The sequence below is a fragment of the Pan troglodytes genome, chromosome X, assembly GCF_028858775.2.
Source record: "Pan troglodytes isolate AG18354 chromosome X, NHGRI_mPanTro3-v2.0_pri, whole genome shotgun sequence".
Taxonomy (NCBI): domain Eukaryota; kingdom Metazoa; phylum Chordata; class Mammalia; order Primates; family Hominidae; genus Pan; species Pan troglodytes.
Window position 1 is genome coordinate 129,482,665 of NC_072421.2, and position 18,479 is coordinate 129,501,143.

The 18,479-nt window shown below is 39.8% G+C and overlaps 1 protein-coding gene and 1 long non-coding RNA gene across 6 annotated transcripts in view; one reads left to right on the plus strand and one right to left on the minus strand.

The window, feature by feature from the left end:
• Nucleotides 1–831: 831 nt before the first annotated feature.
• On the minus strand, nt 832–2,082 carry LOC107972697 (uncharacterized). The gene is made up of 2 exons (XR_001715273.3): nt 1,642–2,082; nt 832–955 (listed from the first exon to the last, which is right to left on the minus strand). It is a non-coding gene; the product is annotated as an uncharacterized LOC107972697 (long non-coding RNA).
• The window catches only part of STK26 (serine/threonine kinase 26), a 52,729-nt gene continuing 36,291 nt past the window's right edge, over nt 2,042–18,479 (plus strand). Inside the window, exons 1-2 of one of the 5 annotated variants that reach the window (XM_003317682.5) lie at nt 2,042–2,322; nt 2,423–2,574. In XM_003317682.5, coding sequence (XP_003317730.1) covers nt 2,533–2,574 — 42 coding nt within the window. In that variant the 5' untranslated portion in view covers nt 2,042–2,322; nt 2,423–2,532. The remainder of the gene's footprint in view (nt 2,323–2,422; nt 2,575–18,479) is intronic. The other 4 variants (XM_009439633.3, XM_063804207.1, XM_024353353.2 and 1 more) reach the window with 4 other exon arrangements.

The following is an 18,479-nucleotide window of genomic DNA, read 5'->3' on the forward strand; positions in this document are numbered from 1 at the left end:
GCAGGAAAGAATTTTGGAGACTAAATAATGAAAGATGTAACACACAATAAACTGAACAATTTAAATGTTCAGTAAGGGCAATGCCTAGGGGTTTAACCTGACATCAATAAAATATATAGTGTATACATTATGCACCTAGTAACCTCAGTGGAGCATTCAAAAGAAGTTCATTCATTCATTCAACAATTATTTATTGAGGGCCTACTACATGCCATGAACCTAGTCTCTGGGGATACAGCAATGGACAAAATGTATAAAAAGCTTGCCCTCAGAGTCCTGCCATCCTACCTGAATCATTCTCATGTAAGAGAGGCTGGATCTCTGGCCTCAAGGACCTAACATGGGCAGACAAAACAAATGAAATATATGAAATAAGAAGAAAGAACTACAGCGTGAGCTCTGCTCACATTGGAGGAGTTTGAAGGAGGGCTTGGAGCAACTAGGAAGGGTCAATGGAGGTGAGATTTGAGACAGGTCTTAAATGATGGAGCTTGATTCAGACCCTTGCGACTTAAAAGTGTGATCTAAACATCATCACCATGTGAGAGCTTGTTACCATTGCAGAATCTTGGGCCCAGTCCAGACATGGGAGATAAAAATCTGCGCTTTTGAGGGAGCAAAAGAACCCTCGGATTTCTATGGACATTAAAAGTTTAGGTGGAACTGCAGGTTTCCGGTCAGGCTGGCAATGTTGTGAGCTGGGTTGGTGGGAAATCGAGACTAGATTGGAGCCTACCATTAGGTTAGAAATAGTGAAGGGCTGCACTTGGGGAACTAGGAGTAAGGAAAATGCAATTGTACCTTTTATCATCATTAAACACAAACAGAAACCATAGAGAAAGTAGTAAGTTTATCACCAGTCAGAGGGACCTGCGTCTGAATTCCAGCTGTACCACTTCTTAATTGCGTGACATTTCGGTCAAATTATTTAACCTGGTTGAGCCTTTTTCTTCATCTGTAAAATGAGGGGAAATCAATAAGACTCCAGAAGGCCCTTGTACAGGTTCAGTAAGGTATTAATAACACATAGAAAGCACTTAGCAGTCCCTGGCACAATGAAAATAACATCCATTAATAATAACGATATTGATAAGAATTATATACTATTCTCTGAAAAAGATTTAAAAGGAAGAAGAGAAACTATCTTTTACCACTAGAGGCCCCCCACCGTGTGGTGCGTAGAGACCCATAACAAATTTCAAGGTAAGGAACTTCATCTTCATTTTAAACTGGCAATCGACTATTACTTTTTTAAAAAGTAATTAACCCCTTACGTGTTCCCAAAGGTGCCTTCATAATGAAATTCCTGTTACTATTATTACCAGTGTTACTGTCGCTACTGTTAGAGTACTCTCAAAAGAGCCTGTCTCCCTCTCCTGGAGTGGAATTTAAAATGGGGCGGAGGCAGGGAGTTACCAAAACCACTGCAGTATATGCTGATTTCAATAACCTGTACTGCTAACGATCCAATCTCATTTCCCAAGCCTCTACTATCCTCATTAATTTTTCTGCCGATATACCATCTGTTTTCCAATTTCCCTCTGCCTTACACGTGCAGAACTTGTGGTAGAGAGAAGCCCTAGTTTGGCCGTTCTGCAAGGGATAGCCCAGGATGTAGGGGGAACCTTAAGTTGAAGTCACCTGAAGCATGTTTGGGGTCAGGGAACTCGGAAAGCAAGAGTGTGGCCGCAGATCTGCCCAGAGGTGCGGCCCCCAGCCGAGGAGACCAGATGGCGGGAAAAAGCGGGGGTCCACCGACTCCGCGGCTATCTGTAATCCTACCCTTGGCCAGGCCGGGGAGCCAAGAAAGACTTCCAACACTCCCCAAGTTTCAGCTCAAGTCGTCTCCGAGGCTGCCTGTGCCCCAGCCTCGCACGCCTCCCTGCAACGTGGCCGCATCTGGGACGCCCTCATACCCTCAGGGTTTCCCAAACTCTTCCATTCTCTTCCCAGGCCCAGCCGTGTCCCAGGTCTCCGGGTCCCCGGGTTCTCCTCTCCGCGTGCCGGGAGAGTCTCCAGCTTCTCAGACTCCAGCAACCCCAGCCAAACCTCTTCGCTGCCTGGAGCCTTGGCTCCCGCGACACCGCCCGGCTGCGGGGCGGGGGCAGGGCCAACGGCGGAACCGCCCCCAACCGCCTCCCAGGCCAGGCGAGCAGGCGGGTGGCTGGGGCGCCTCCACCTCCTCTTCCTAAAGCGGCGAGGCGCAGAGGAGCGGCATCACTCGAGCCCAGGTCCCAGCCACCACCACTCACAGCGCTCGGCGTTCAGGAAGAGGAGCAGCAGCGGAGGCGGCTGCTTCAGCGGCGGGCGGGCGCCAGAAAGGTAGACTGAGTCCCAGGGAGCTGCGCCGCTAACAGCCCACCTCCTAGCCCCGGGCTACGCGCCGCCAGCCCAGTAAACCCACTTTTGTGTGTCCTCCCAGGCCCCGTTCGAAAAGCCTGGGAGGGCCGCCGAACTACCCCCGGAGGGAGGAGCCAGTCCGAACCCAAGGCGCCACCGCCGCAGAAGCGGAGCGAGGCAGCATTCGCCTCCATGGCCCACTCGCCGGTGGCTGTCCAAGTGCCTGGGATGCAGGTGAGGAAGCGCAGGCCGCCCCCGCCGCCCACGTGACTGCTTGGGAGCCCGGTGCGCCCTCGGTGCTGGGCACCGGCGACAAGGGACGGCCCCAGGGCTCCCCTGAGGGCAGGGCCGGTCACTATGGCCAGGTGACCTGGGAGTAGGGCTCGAGGTGTTTCCTGGTGTGTAGGCTAGGTAGTGCTCTTCGCTGGGAAGGCGAGGCGGGACTGGAGCGCGCAACTAGGTGGAGATTGAGGGCGGTTAGGGGTATAAAAATAGGCCAGAGCCACAGACACCTGCGCCTGCTGAGCTTGGCACGGTTGGGGATGGGGGTGCGGAACTTAACCTGGGAGAGATGGAAGTGCCTTGGAATTTGTGGGGTATAACGCGAGTAGTGAGTGCCCTACACCCCCCACCCCAAACACACACTCAAGTTGGGGCGGGGCAACACCAGGGGTGGCGGCGGCGGCGGCTTGAATTGGGCTCTTCCTGTGTGCGTAGGGCTAAGAGAGAGGTGACCTCTTTCTCCCTTTCGGTACTGCTGCTTAAGGGCAAAGTTGTAGCTTGCTCCCCGACCTAGCCCAGCCCATAGTGTGGCGTGAGAAATGCTGGTTCTGTTCAGAGTCACTGAGGTGATGACTTCTCAGCCCCCTCCGTGCCTTTCCCACAAGATGACTGTTACATGTGGTTAAAGGAAGCTTTTTGTCTTGGACAAGGGACTACTGCATGGGACCCAACTTGTTACTCGAAGTCTACCCAACCCAACCCCCTCCCATTATATTTTCATTTTATTAAAGATAAGCTATGTCAGAAAACTTTTTATGCTGTTATGTTTTTAAATCGGTGCATTTTAGGCTATCTTCTAAGTGTTATCCAAATTTACTAACTTTTTAAAGCATTCATGTTCTATTTTTTTTTCCTTTGCTAGATGGCCTAAACAACCCATTTAGGGGCTAAAACCACTGAAGCCTCAGTCTTTCATGATCTAAAATGTGAAAACAAACTTTTTTGAAGTTCAAAAATAAAATGTTTAGTAGTAAATAGCTTATATTTCTAGTAGAAATCAAAGAGCTGTAGACTGGGGCCTCAATTTACTTATTGATACATGGAGTTTTTTTTTTTTTTTTCAGTGTTCTCATTTTATGAATGCCCACAAAAGTGATTTTTAAATTCTTTCCCAAAATGGGATTTATTTGTGCACCTAGAACTCTTGGTGTGTCCTAAACACCAGACATTTCAGCTGCATTTAGGGCAAGTCTGGGTTGAGTCTCAGGAAGTTAGTGTATATTAAATAAAGAGAGAGAGAGAAAGGGAAATAGGAAATAGTAGGGCTTAAAAAAAAAAGATTAATCCACTCAAGCCTTGCAAAATGCCTTAAACTTTCTTCCTCTCAGGCGGCCTCCCCTCTCCTTCCCTCCCTCTTTTCCCCACGCACCCTGCCCCACAACCCATTCATTCAGTTCTGCCTTTGATTGTATCAAGGGAATTCATAGTTCACAATACTAAGTACAGTTTTGCTGTTTGATCTGGGAAAAAGTGACATTTTCTCACCGTGCTCTTCTTTCCATTCTGTGGAGAGTAAAACGATGCACATGTGAAGTTTGTCTCTGAGGGTCTCCATGCTTCTCGCTCCATTGTGTGCGCGAGCCTGCGTGTGTGCGTCAGCAGAGTGAGTGCCTCCAGTTCATCAAGTTTGTGATTCTGGGGAACTCTGTGTGCTGAGGGGAAAATGGTTTCTGATCTTTATTTTATTTGTCTTGACCTTATTGAATTTATATGGTTTAGGAACTGCTTGCTGTTCAGTATTTCTGATTGCTCCCTGCTTTTAATTATCTGAGTTGCCTATCTCTTGAATTTTTAAATCTTAATTAATGTGGATTCGAATGTGAATCACATACTTTAAATTACAAATTCTGCCTTTCACTCTGTGCCCTCTGAGTTGTGATTACTTTGTCCCACCTAATTTGAGTAGGGCAAACATCTCAACGTTAGCAAAGAGAGGAATCTTTTTTTTTTTTTTTTTTTTTGGTCATTCTCTTCATCTTAATGAAATGGTAAATTCTTAACTTCTTATTTCCATTTTATTTCTAATGTAGTTCTTAAGCACTTTGTGCAGCACACAGTTTTTTCCATAGTTGAAAATGTACAATACCTTAATAATAAATTTGATAGCATGCAGTGTGACTCTTGAACCTAGACTATTTTTATTATTGTTATGTAGCAAAATATTGCAGATGAGATGCAGAAATCTATCGTGAGCTTGTAAAATTCTCCTAGAGTTTTATGAAGGCGTTAGGAGCAACTTTTAGACCTTTAGAAAACTTCAGTTAGCCGTGTGTTCTTGAAATTACTGTATAGTGTTTCCACAAATCAGGGTGAGGTAGCCGACCAGCCTATAGCTTTTTAACAGTTTATTTTAGAGAATTATGAAGATTGATGGGAAAAATGATTTTTCCAGAAATACAAACAAAATTACTTTATCCACAATTATTTTCTCCCTCTGAGGAGAGACGTGAAGTAGAAGCCCAGCTACCTGTTCTATCACTTAAGATTTCCAGCATTCCTGACTTTCAAACAAAGAAATTGCTGTTGCCACTAGTTTAAAATAGAAAAGAAACTTGGAGTGAAGAAAGAAAACCCAGGATTTCGTCCAGTTCAAACTCTTCCTTATGAATTAGTTATTCAAACTCATATTGTTGATATTTCTTAATATTGTGGTAACGAACATTTTTTGCCATGTTACAACAAATGTTGAGGGTATGAAGTTTTTTGTACTTAATTTGTGCTTACTTCTTTAGTGTGTAACTAGAGGAATTTTCCATACCAGTAGCTGAACTCTTGAAAATATTTAAAGTACAACTTAAAAAAAAAACCAATAAACCTGTTTCTTTCCACTCAAATATTTACTCTTTAATGATTCAAACCCTGTTTTCTTTGAAGTTTTCAGTTATAAATCATACTTAAGTTTAAGATATTTCCCCTTAGAACCTACAATAGTATTTTTGAGGACAAGTTTTCATTTAGAATATTGTTGATTGTTAAATCTTTCGTAAGATGTAGGTGGAAGAATAAAGTTAAATGTTGAGTTAGAGTACTAAATGTTATGCTTTATGCTGTGCCTCTTGTTAAAGAACTTTTAAAGCTTCTGCTAAAGAACTTTAAAATTAGCCTTCATGTATCTTTAAATATGACCAAGGTGGTACAGTTTAAATCTAGTTGTCATTTGAGATGAGAAGTAGAAATGAAGTTTAACGATTAATGATCACTTTATTGAAGACTTTTATCTAAGTGGTGGGAAACACTGCCCAACATTGGTGAACATAATCAGCGGGTTCTGGGAAGCATACTGACGTATATTACATGTTCCACCCTTAAAGATCTTAAAATCTTGTTGAGTTGTTAAAACTAGCACATGAAATATCAAATAATGCAAAATCTGTGAACTCACTGTAAGTATAATAGAAGTTTCTCACTGGAAGTGTTGAAGGCTTCCAGAAAGTAAGCTGACCCTAAAGTCTTGTTAGGATACACACTGGGCAGGGCATTTCCAAGCAAGGAAAAATCCCCAGCAGAGGTAGACAGACTAGGATTTTTTGACTTTACAATGGTACTCACACAACCATTCTGTTTTTCGCTTTCCATACAGTATTCAGTAAATAACATGAGCTAGTCAACACTTTGTTATAAATAGGCTTTGCATTAGATGATTTTGCTTAACTGTAGGCTACTGTAAATGTTATGAACACGTTTAAGGTAGGCTAAGCTATGATGTTCGGTAGGTTAGGTGTACTGTATTAAATGCCTTTTCAAGTTACAATATTTTCAACTTATGATAGGTTTATTGGGATGTAACCACATTTTAAGTCAAGGAGCATATGTATACAATATAGATAAGGAAAGGTGCACTGCATTTGTGAGTGCATGCACACACACACACAATCTTTGAGAACAGGATAAAGTCATTTGGGCTGTCATAGAGAATTCCTCTAGAAAAATGATACATGATAAGGTCGGAAAACTGGATTGAGTACAGATCATGATTGTCCTTAAAAGCCAGGGAAGGATTTTGGCCTTTGAACTAGCCATTAAACATTTCTGAGTAAGGGAGACTCAATGTACCAAGTTATATATCGAAAGAGAAATCTCGAAATTGGATGAATGAATCAACTGGAGGATTGAGAGGGGAAGGCAGTTTGATCTACAGAGGCTATTTCTTCTTTTTTAATTTTTTTTTGAGACACGGTCTCACTCTGTCACCCAGACTGTAGTGCAGTGGCACGATCACAGCTGACTGCAGCCGCCACTTCCTGGGTTCAAGCAATCCACCCATCTCAGCCTCCAGAGCAGCTAGAACTACAGGTGCACGCCACCATGCCTGGCTAATTTTTATGGTTGTTTTTTTTTTTTTTTTTTTGGAGACAATGTTTAGTGGTTGTCCAGGCTGGTTTCCAACTCCTGGACTCAAGCAATCCATCCACATTGGCCTTCCAAAGTGCTAGGATTACAGGCGTGAGCTACTGCGCCTGGCTACAGAGGCTATTTCAATGGGTCAATCATAGTTATACAGATGCAATGGGCCTTCCATGGACAGGTTCCCTTCCATATGTTTAGTACTATGAAGAAAAAATTAATTACCAGGCTTAATAATTAGCTAGTTTCAGAAGGAAAAGTTAAAGACTGTGGTGTTTAATAGGAGGGAACTGGGAGACTTATGATACATCTGAAAGAAATTGGAATGTAGTGGGGAAGAGCCACATCTGGTAGGAAGTTAAGGATTTCTGTTCTAGACTTGTGAATTTTGTGGTAACAATGGGATGACAAAGTACATATGTCCAATAAGTAGTTGAAAATGTAGAACTGAAGCTTTGGTCATTCATCAGATATTTACTGAGCATCTACTCTATGCCGGGCACTTCACTTGAAAATGAAGGACTAGAGACATCAAGGAGGGAGAGGTTCATAATGCCAGAAAGAATATGTGGAAGTGAGGGCCCTCATCAGACAGGAAAAGTAAGGTTGTAAGAAAAGTAAGGGTTGTAAGAAAAGTAAGGGTGTAAGAAAAGTAAGGGTGTAAGAAAAGTAAGGGTGGCTTTAAGATGTATGAAAGGATGAGAACATGTGTCAAGTTAGAGAGAGAGTTAACTGGGGTGGGGGATGGGGGAATTCTTTACTTAACAGTCATCCGGAAACCTACAGTGGAGAAAGAATTCAGGTTGGTACCAGAGTCCAGTATGTGGAGTTCTTACCTCCCTTACACCTCCCTAAGGGGATAATCAGATTTGCAATTTGAGGTTGAAAGCATTGCTTTGCATTGGTGAACCCGAATTATTGTCCTTGTTATTGAGTAGTTAATGCAGAGGTGTTGAATATGCTAATGATAATGGCAGAAGACCAGCTGGAACAAAATAATCAAAGACTGTTAGCTGAGAGAAGGCGGGGGTAGTTAGAACTTTTGACACTAGGGGAGTAGGGACTGTAGGGAGAATAAACAGGACTTGGGTATGATAGGACATGTGCCTTCAACAGTAATCAGAGTTTAGAAATGGCACTTGAGTACACAGGTCCATCATCATGTACTTCTCTTGCTTGAGTCACAGCAAATGAGAGAATATAATTTAACTGGTACTTAGGAACAATTGAACATTGTGATATTGTATTTTTTATTCTGCTTTTCATATTCAGTGACCTTGAGCAAATCATCTACAAAATGGGGAATAATAAAAGCTGCATTTCCTTTGCCTCAATGAGAGGTTATTAGGATGAATTAACCATCATCTGTGGAGTTGGAGCTCCTTTGTAAAAGGTGTTATGATGTATGGGGGGCAGTTCATCCTGCAAAACAATGCTTGGCTAATCACATGAAAACACTGCCATTATCTCATCTCTCTCCTGCTTGATAACCCACATTTTTCTTTTGAAACCGAATCACCACCCCACACCACCCCAATGAGACACAAAGCCCTCTGCTCAGCTTTCCATACTTTCTGTTTTATGGCTCCTCTCTGTAGATCTATACTTAGTTCCCACTACATCCCAACAAGAAATCCCTTTAATTCTACCATGCCAGTCACAGTTCAATAACCAGTGATTGGCCAAATTCTACTTGATTTTCAAGGTCCTCCGTCTTAGCTTCTTCATGAACTCTCTCTGAATGTCCCAGGCTATAGAAATCTCTTCTATTTCCAAGCACCTATTCTGTCTATTGTCAGTAGTAGACAGTCTTGTCCTTAATGTATATACTGCCTTAGATTTTCTCTAATTATATATGTTATACTTGCCTCCCAAATGAGGTTGTACATTTCTTGAAGGCGGGGACCATGTATTTCACTTTTCTTTATACCATTAGGTATGAATTATATGTAAAATCTTGGCTAATCACTATACTGTACAGTGGACTTTTCTAACTGTTTAAAATTCTGTTTCTTTAAAAATATTGTACAACACCTGAACTCTGTACACCTTAAAGACTAATTTATATGTGTACAATGTAGACTCTATACTTATTTAAATGATTTCCATGTATTATGTATAATATGTCTAGCAAAACATTCTTGTAACTAATCATCTGTCCACACACACTGAAGCTTTCATTCTCTTGTCTTCCACAGACTTTGAGAGAAAAATGAGCTTCATTGCTTTCTTGGTAACCATGGCTGATTTCAGGCAAATTTGTTTCTCCCCTCATCTCTTCTCCTTTTCTCCTTCCTTCTACTTGTACTTTCCCATGACTCTTCAGGGTCCTCTCACTGGTGATTTGGACCTATCTACCTCTTGTTTCTTCCCTCTTCCCTCCCACTCCCCAAAAAACAAACATAAATAAAAAACTGTTTTACTTCCTGTCTGAACTGTCACATTAGAAAGAATCTGATAATTTCACTCACACTAAGATGTTTTTGATTAACGGCTCAGCGCTTTACTTCTCCATGGATATTCACATTTTACGGAGAATTATACCTTAAGAAATGGAAATCTAATAGTAGAATTTCAGACAGCTTGATAGCAGTTTTTGACTAAGTTCTGTGTTCTGAAAGAGTGGTGGTTCTACTGTTTTTTTTTTGTGTTGCTAGAAAAATGGTGTTAGGTGAACAAAAAATAATAGTATTATTAGCTATAGTACAACAAACTCCTTTTCATTCCTTGTAATTAAGACTCGAAGAATTTCCACCACAGGTACATGTAAAACAATGTCTCTGAAGGAGTGGCAGAATGTAACTCATTTTAAAAAAATCAATTAAATACACAGAACTAAAATTTTGACCCCTTCTTTTTTTCTTTTATTTTAGTTGACATGTAATAATTATACATATCTATGGGATACAGAGTAATATTTTTTTTTGAGGCAGGGTGTCACTCTGTCACCCAGGCTGGAGTGCAGTGGCACAATCACAGTTTACTGCAGCCTCAACCTCCCAGGCTCAGGTGATCCTCCCACCTCATCCTCCTGAGTAGCTGGGACTACAGGTTGTCGCCACCATGCCTGGCTAATTTTTGTATTTTTTTGTAAATTTGGGGTTTCACCATGTTGCCTAGGCTGGTCTTGAACCCCTGGGCCCAAGCGATCCACCATGCTTGGTCTCCCAAAGTGCTGGATTACAGGCATGAGCCATTGTGCCCAACCGAGAGTAATATTTCAATATATGTATATGATGTGTAATGATCAAATCAGGGTAATTAACATATCTATCACCTCAAACATTTATCATTTTTTTGGGCTGTGAACATTCCAAATCCTCCCTTCTAGCTTTCTGAAAATATACAATAAATTATGGTTAACCATAGTCACCCTACAGTACTGCAGAATAGAATTTACTCCTATCTAGCTGTTAATTTTGTGTTAGTTCACCAATCTGTCCACATCTTCCCCTCCTGCTTCCCTTCTCAGCCTCTAATACTCACAATTCTACTATCTGTTTTCTCATATGAGTGAGAACATGCAGTATTTGTCTTTCTGTGCCTGGCTTAATATAATGTCCTCCAGTTCCGTCCATGTTGCTGTGAATAACAGGATCTCATCCCTTTTTACAGCTGAATAGTACTGTCTTGTGTATACATACCACATTTTCTTTATCTGTTCTTAACCCTATCTTCTGTGCATTTCTCACTTGGTCATTCGCCATTTCAGACTAAAGTGTTAGATGGCAGGAACCACATCTTTGAATTAATGTTTGTAGAAATCAAATATTTATTGAAGATATTAACTAATTTCTCTCAATACTCCTATAACATAGAGTGATTCTGTAGGAAAATGCCTTCAAATTTGGATTTAAACATAAAACTAAGGGCACATTGACAGCCAACTCTACCCACGATCCCCTTTGTTGTCCCTCCCTAAAACCACATATGACTTAGGAAAATCACCTGACGCGAACATTCAGAGAAACCAGAAAACCTATATATGGAACATATCCTGTCCTCCATTCCTGCCTGCCTCTCCCCACCACCCCTCACTAGCTTATACCTTGCTGGGGATAGAGCTACAGGATGCATCTAAAAACTCCCCCTCAGGCTTTTCTGGACTTGTTCCAGCCTTCCCCTGACAGCAGCCTGCTGGCCTTTCTTTTCCTCCATTTATCATAGCATCGTGGATGAGAGTGATTTGTGTCTCAAAATATCAGGTTAACCATTGGTATGTCTTAGCTTTGGATAGTCTGGCAAAATTAGAACAAAACTGTGGTTCATACTTCCTGGGCCCCAGAGTAAACAAAATTGTAGATTGCTGAGATGAAAGAGTTGAAAATAGTCTAATTATCTTTTTTATATGTTCACTTTCTCTTTTTTGGTCAAGCATCTTAAAAAATGTGCCATTGAGGAAATCGAAGCCATTGTGTTTTTGCATTTTCCCCATGAAAAATGTTTACAGAAAAAGTTTTCAGCCTTTCTTTGTGATCCTTGTAACAGAGATTGTGTGTTGTCAGCAGTGTTTTAAATTTTTCCCTCTCCTTCTATTACCTCTTAAAGAAAAAGTGGGGAAAAGAAATCTGTACAAGTACAACCCTATTAACTTAAAATACAAAGGACTGAAATGCACTGAGTTCAATTCAACCATCAATGGGGTTTTTTTCAATTTGTTTATTATGGAACAATAGGGTGTCTAGCCAAAGAATTAATGGTTGCTTTGAATTATGGAAAAAGCTTCCCAGTATCAACTTAATGAAGTTTTACTGAATTTGAAATCCACACCACACTAGATGTGTTAGGAAATTTCTAAGCATGCTAGTGAATTACTCTACCAGGTTTCAATAGTGCCTGGTAACACAATCCTAGGAGTGAATTTTTGGCAGGTGGAGGAAATACTTCAAGAACATCTAGAAGCATCCAGATTTTTCTTTGAAAATGCATTTTTGAGTTGCTCTGTTAGTCCCTTTTTAACCCTTCTTCCCACCCCCAGCTTTCCACTAAACCATTTGCTTTGGGACATATCAATTTACAGTATATTATATTAAGCTAGGTTTGACTGCTTGATGCACTTTAGTATAAATAACAGAGCAGTGGGTGGTGGGGGTGGGATGGGCAATATAGATAATCAGGTGGAGCATAAGCTGTTATTAATGCAAGACAATTTAGGGGAGCTGAGCCAATAGAAACCATAAAGTCAGAATTTCTTCCCAAAGCCTCTGCCTCATCATTATCGCTGCCCACTAGAGCTGGGAAAGTTTCTAAACTCCCTGATCTCAATTTCCTGCCGCCTGCCTTAACTTTTAGCAGAAGCACAAAAGAAACCAATCAGCAAAGCATGCACTACTAAGTATGGTGACAGAAAATAGAACTTTGACCTGTTGTGGTTAAAGAGACTAAAGTCAATGTATCTGACAGCCTCAGGGAAATACACATATTTCAAATTTATGCTTTTTAAGTGCTACTGACCCCATGGGAAGAACACTTGGCAAACTCATTAATTAGGATCCTGTTTGAGTTTCTAGTTTTAGTTCAAATCCTTTGTTTGAACTTAGTGGTGAGCTTTCTTATGTGCTTGTCAGTAAATGGTAATACATTGGACTTTACCAGCTTGGACAGTGGTGACCCAGGTTTTATGTTTTTACACACACAATCTACATGGTTTGATTTAAGCCAGAAAATTATTAGCAGCAAAGTTTGGAAGGCCTGCTTTGGGTAGGACAGAGTGCTTGCTGTCTATCTTTGAAATACAAAAAATATTAGAGAGTCCTTGAGCTGAAGAAGTTTATACTCTAACCAGAGTGACTAGACACCTACACATTTAGGAATCTAACAATGCAGAACAGTAGTAATGAATCCCAAATGAGATAGAATCTGATGTAGAAGCACCCATCCCAAGGAAGACTGGAGTAAGAAAGGAAACTATCATTTATAGAATACCTTTCTGCTAGGCATTCGTGTTTTGCTACTCCACTACCTTGCTTCTCGGCAGGATGGCCTTCAATAGACTTTTAAAAGAGAGTATGTATACATATGTAACTAACCTGCACAATGTGCACATGTTCCCTAAAACTTAAAAGTATAATAAAAAATATATATATATATATATAAAATAAAAAAATAAAAGAGAGTAGGAGGCAAGCAGGAGAAAAGGCCCAAGGGGACACACACAGGCTCCTTGTATAAGAGAGATTTGGTGTAGGTACCTATTGGTATGAATTGTGTTAGGGCTAGACTGTAAAGGGCCTTGAATGCCAGAATGAGACATTTATTTCTTTTTTTTTTTTTTTTTTTTTTTTTTTTTGAGACGGAGCCTCGCTCTGTCGCCCAAGCTGGAGTGCAGTGGCGCGATCTCGGCTCACTGCAAGCTCCGCCTCCCGGGTTCACGCCATTCTCCTGCCTCAGCCTCCCGAGTAGCTGGGACTACAGGCACCTGCCACTACGCCCGGCTAACTTTTTGTATTTTTAGTAGCGACAGGGTTTCACCATGGTCTCGATTTCCTGACCTCGTGGTCCGCCCGCCTCGGCCTCCCAAAGTGCTGGGATTACAGGCGTGAGCCACCGCGCCCGGCCAGGAGACATTTATTCTTTACTCAGTCCATAACAAGGAGGTTTGGGTTTTTATTTTTTATTTTTTTAGCAATATAGTGAAATGATGAAATAACATTTTTGTTTTGGAAGATTGCATTAGGCTGTTGGAAACCTAACAGGCTAGGCTGGAGATAAGGGAAGGCTTAATTGATAAGGGTTTAATCTAGGGCAGTGATGGTTAAACTGGAGCATGCATGGGAAGCACCTGGGGGGCTTGTGAAAACACAGACTACTAAACCTTAGTCCCAGAGTTTCTGATTGAATAGATCTGAGGTGAAGCCGGTGAATTTGCATTTCTCATGAGTTCTCAGCTGCTCCGCCATTTGGGGAGCACTTTGAGCACCACTCAAGGATGACTTTAACAGACATTGGCGACCCCTTAAATATGAGAAGAAAGGAAACATGATGAGAGAGTAGAGTCAGAGATAAGGCTGAGTTTGGAAGAAAATTGGTACATTTTGGGGAATGTTGAATTTGAAGTGCTGGTCACATATCCAAGCAGAGGCAATCAGTAACACGTTTGTTGAAGAGAGGAGATGGAGACTGGCGAATCTTATGTGAAGATAGTAGAGGAAATTGTGAGAGATGAAAACAACAAGATTTCCAGTTATCTTTCCAAGAAGCTGAACTCAATTTTGTGTTAAGTTCTGCAGCTTCCAAAATCTCATGGTCACCCATGACTTCTGTTTTCCTTAATCTAGGCAGGTTTGCGACTTAGCAAACACCCATCCTCATCATTATATAGTTATCATTGGCCCATGTGTGCTGTTAAGTAACCTACTTCAGTTTTTATTGATTGATTTAATTTTATTATTGTTATATAATTTTATTATAATAATTTTTACAATAATTTTATTGTTTATTTTGTTATATTTATTTTTATTGTTTTGGTCTGGATAAGCCCCTTAGATGACAAATTCTTACAAATAGAACCTTTCTGTGGAATTATGTTACCATGCTCAGTATGGTTAGGTGTTTACTGTAGTAAACAGCTCATTAATGCTTTTATCTTCAAATGCAGACCCTTATTAAGAACATGAAATCTGTTTATGCTTATAGTTGCCAAAATGCAACTTGGCTAAAGTGATATAAATGGCAGTATCTTAAATGCCAGTAAGTGGCAATATTTCCCCCACAGGTAGAGATTTTTAGACCTATTATTATGTCCCCCCCTCAAAAAAAAAACCAAACAAACCAGACTTAATAGCTCTGGCTGCATACACACACACACACACACACACACACACACTCATTCACAGTCCTGACGTTTCAAAGCCAATTTGTATTTATATATGTAAATTCCTGGAAGGGAGAGGAAGTTACTTCTGAATCATTAAAGAAATATCAAACCACTTCCTAAATGGCCTTTCTGCTCTCTGAAATATTCTCTATACCTGTCAGATTCATATATTATCGTTTGCCAACAGGTACCCAGTAGGAAAGCTCTGAGTTTAGTTCAAACAAAGGATTAGAACTGAAAATAAGAGAAGCAAGTAGGGCAACACCAAACAATGTGAGCAAACTTGATTTACCTACCTCATTCACCAACTTTGGACCTAAATCACTTTTCAATTTCTAAAATGAACACACAACCAACAAAAACGAATCCATCCTTCAGAATCAAAGATTTGCCACCAATGAGGATGTGCAAAAGCATGTGAAGAAATATTCACTTAAAAAATTTTGGCTGGGCTCCGTGGCTCACACCTGTAATCCCAGCACTTTGGGAGGCCAAGGTGGATGGATCACTTGAGGTCAGGAGCTCGAGACCAGTCTGGCCAACATGGTAAAACCCTGTCTCTACTCAAAATACAAAAATTAGCTGGGTGTGGTGGTGCACGCCTATAATCCCAGCTGCTCATGAGGCTGAGGGAGGAGAATCACTTGAACCTGGGAGACGGAGGTTGCAGTGAGCTGAGATCACACCATTGCACTCCAGTCTGGGCGACAGGGTGAGATGCTATCTCAAAATAATAATAATAATTTAAGCCATATTTAATTATCACTAGAATCCCTAAGCGACTTGCTTCCTCTTCAGGGAATTAAATTTATTTGGATGTAAGAATGCTGATATGTTTACCTTATACCTTACACTTCATTGTGAAGATTTGCTGGGGAAAATGATAGATAGATAAATGGATAGATGAATGAATGTATATATGCACCCTCAATGGGTATTGCACATGAAGTATATTTTACATTTGAAAATACTTTTAATCTGTCTTGTAAAAATAAGGCTTGACATTTGCCTATAGAGTTTTTAATAAACTATACTAATAGTAGTTACAACTATTTTTTAAAAGTAGAAAAATGCATTGTCAAAATAAAAATGAGTAACAGGATGGTCACTATGTTCAAGGAGCAGAAAAATATCATTTGAAAATGTCATTTAAGAAGGTCGGTGAATTAAGAGAAATCAATGTAATTTATGTAAAAAATATGTGTTCAGTAAAAATTGTGGTGTCCATGGACTTGCTAAATATTTTTATTATATGAAAATGTATGGAAAATATGTAGAATTCTTTACCTCATTTAAAACCTCATTTACTGGAAGGTAAAAACCTGTGAGTATGTACCTATGTCTAAATATATAATAGTATTGTCAGGATTTTACACATGAGGCACTTTTATTGTAACACATGTTGCACGTTTATTGTGGCTAGTTCTTTCTACCTTTGATATTTAAATTCTTAGTATTCCTGAAGAAACTGAACTCACAACAGTCTGTAACATACAGAGTACAGACAATGGGAAATGGCTTTTAATGAAATTCAATACCAATATTAAGCAGTTTTTGCGAATTAGGATTGAATTGAACATTATCTAGGATTATATTTATCAAGATTTTCAATTCTTTGCTTAATTTTTCCTGTAGAATAGTTTTACAGAAAATCATTGCATTAAAGGAACTGCTTTTGATATATATTAATTTGTTTACCTGTTAGTAAAATCAGAGATATGTGGACAGTAAACGAGTGACTTCTACTTCACAGAAACTTGTCATCATTGTCTAAGCTCTTATTTTGAAGCTCAAGTTGTTATAAGTCCTTAACACTATAGATTCTAAGGGATAGAGAATGGAAGGGACCAGGCATTGAATTCTGTTTCTGTGACAAACAAAGTCTTGTAACCGGAGAGCTGCTTTTTTTTTTTTTTTTTTTTTTTTTTTTTTTTTTTTAACTATTTATCTCTTCATGAAAAATGGTGACTGTCACTGAAAGATCTTTTTTACTCTGTCACAGGCTTCTCAAAGGGCACACAAAATGAAAACGTGGGATTCAACTAGTTAAATAATGAATCAGTTTCGAGGTTTTAGCATAGGTGACACCTCCATGGTCGTCTTTTTGGACTGTGATTTCTGGTAATAGCAAGTGAAAAAAAACTATTACCGCTGTTGCTATGGATCTTCTATCTGCTGAGGTTCAGGCATCGTTTTTGGAGGCTGCGATGTAAACCCTGCTTAGGGAAGGTAGAATTTCATAATAACAGAGGATTACTGCTGCCTCATGAGCAAACAGTAAATGTAGGTGAGGGAAAAGGTGTTGGACTCTGGAAGAACAGAAAAACAGTATCTCCAAGGAAGGGGAAATCCTTTGCTTTAAAGATTGAGAATTCTTCCTGTATTTTTTTAGAATGGGAAATTTCTCTACTTTCTGCAGAGAGGAGAAAAAGCTAACAGAAAAGGAAATTGGGGAGGTAATAGTCATTTGTTTTTTCTTGTTGCGTGTGAGTTTTGTGATAAAAGTGACATTTACATAATTAATTTGCTATGGCAAGAAAATGTCTAAAGAGTCTTTCGTTGGTAGAAAGCTTGTGAAAGATCAGGGAAAAGATCTAACATAACGGGAATGGTGATTACAGCTGCTTTTCTATTTAAGATGTGCAATTTTGGTAGCATGTGTATTGGGCCAATACATTGTTTCTAGACACTTGGAGTCATTTTGGGTGGCCTTTTTTTTCCTTTGGTAGCCAAAATAAATATTTTTCATTAATAAAGAAAGATGCCAGAATATCTATCACTTGATTTTACTTGGCTAATTTGAACTGCTATTTTGTGGGGAGCAGGGGGCTAAAGAGGAGGCTCACTTTAAAATGACTGGACTTAATATCATTGTTATTTTTCCAGTAGGTTCTGGCATTAAAGGTCTCCCTTAGGGAATGATTAAAACAGTTCTGTGGAGCATTTCAAGGCTGAGTAGCATCTCATATATACTCTAAAATAAGTTTGCCTAATGACTTTTTAGCACCAGTTGATTTATGTTTTGGCTAAGAGTTGTAAATAGTAGTAGTCCAATTACTTTTTTCTAGGAATATTTACAGACACTACATACTGTATTGTTTACATTATTGACTTTTAACTTTACAGTAGTTTAAAAGGTATAAATGTCTTTATGCTTAAAACAAACAAACAAAAAAACACTGTTTTCTGCCACTGTTTTCTCTATCCTGTTCCAGGATAGAGACAGTTCTCTCCCTTTGTCTACCCACATGCCTGGGTTCTGGGTCAATCTGTATAACTAAACGTATCTTAATTTGATTACTCTGGGGTGTATTTTTGATGGTAGTGCATCATGAAATTACAATATAGGTGTGATCTTGGTTGAAAGATAAAGTACATTTTAGATATTTTTTAAAAATTTCTTTAACTGAAAAGATTATCTGTTAATTGTGAAAGAATACTCGTATTTAATATGGCCAAGTGGTTCCAGAGCTTGATACTTTATTTTTCTTTTCCTGATAGGACACTAAATCATTTCCTCCTAACTACTAGAATGAATAAAGAATGTAGTGTATACTGTTCCACTATACTGTGAAATTGCCTGTGTGCCTTTCTGCAAATGTAAAGTAAAGAGATTGCATAGGTAATCCTTAAGCTCTAAAACTGAGTTTTGGAGATTCTGCTCAGGAATTGGGACTAGGTTATTATTTGTAAAAGA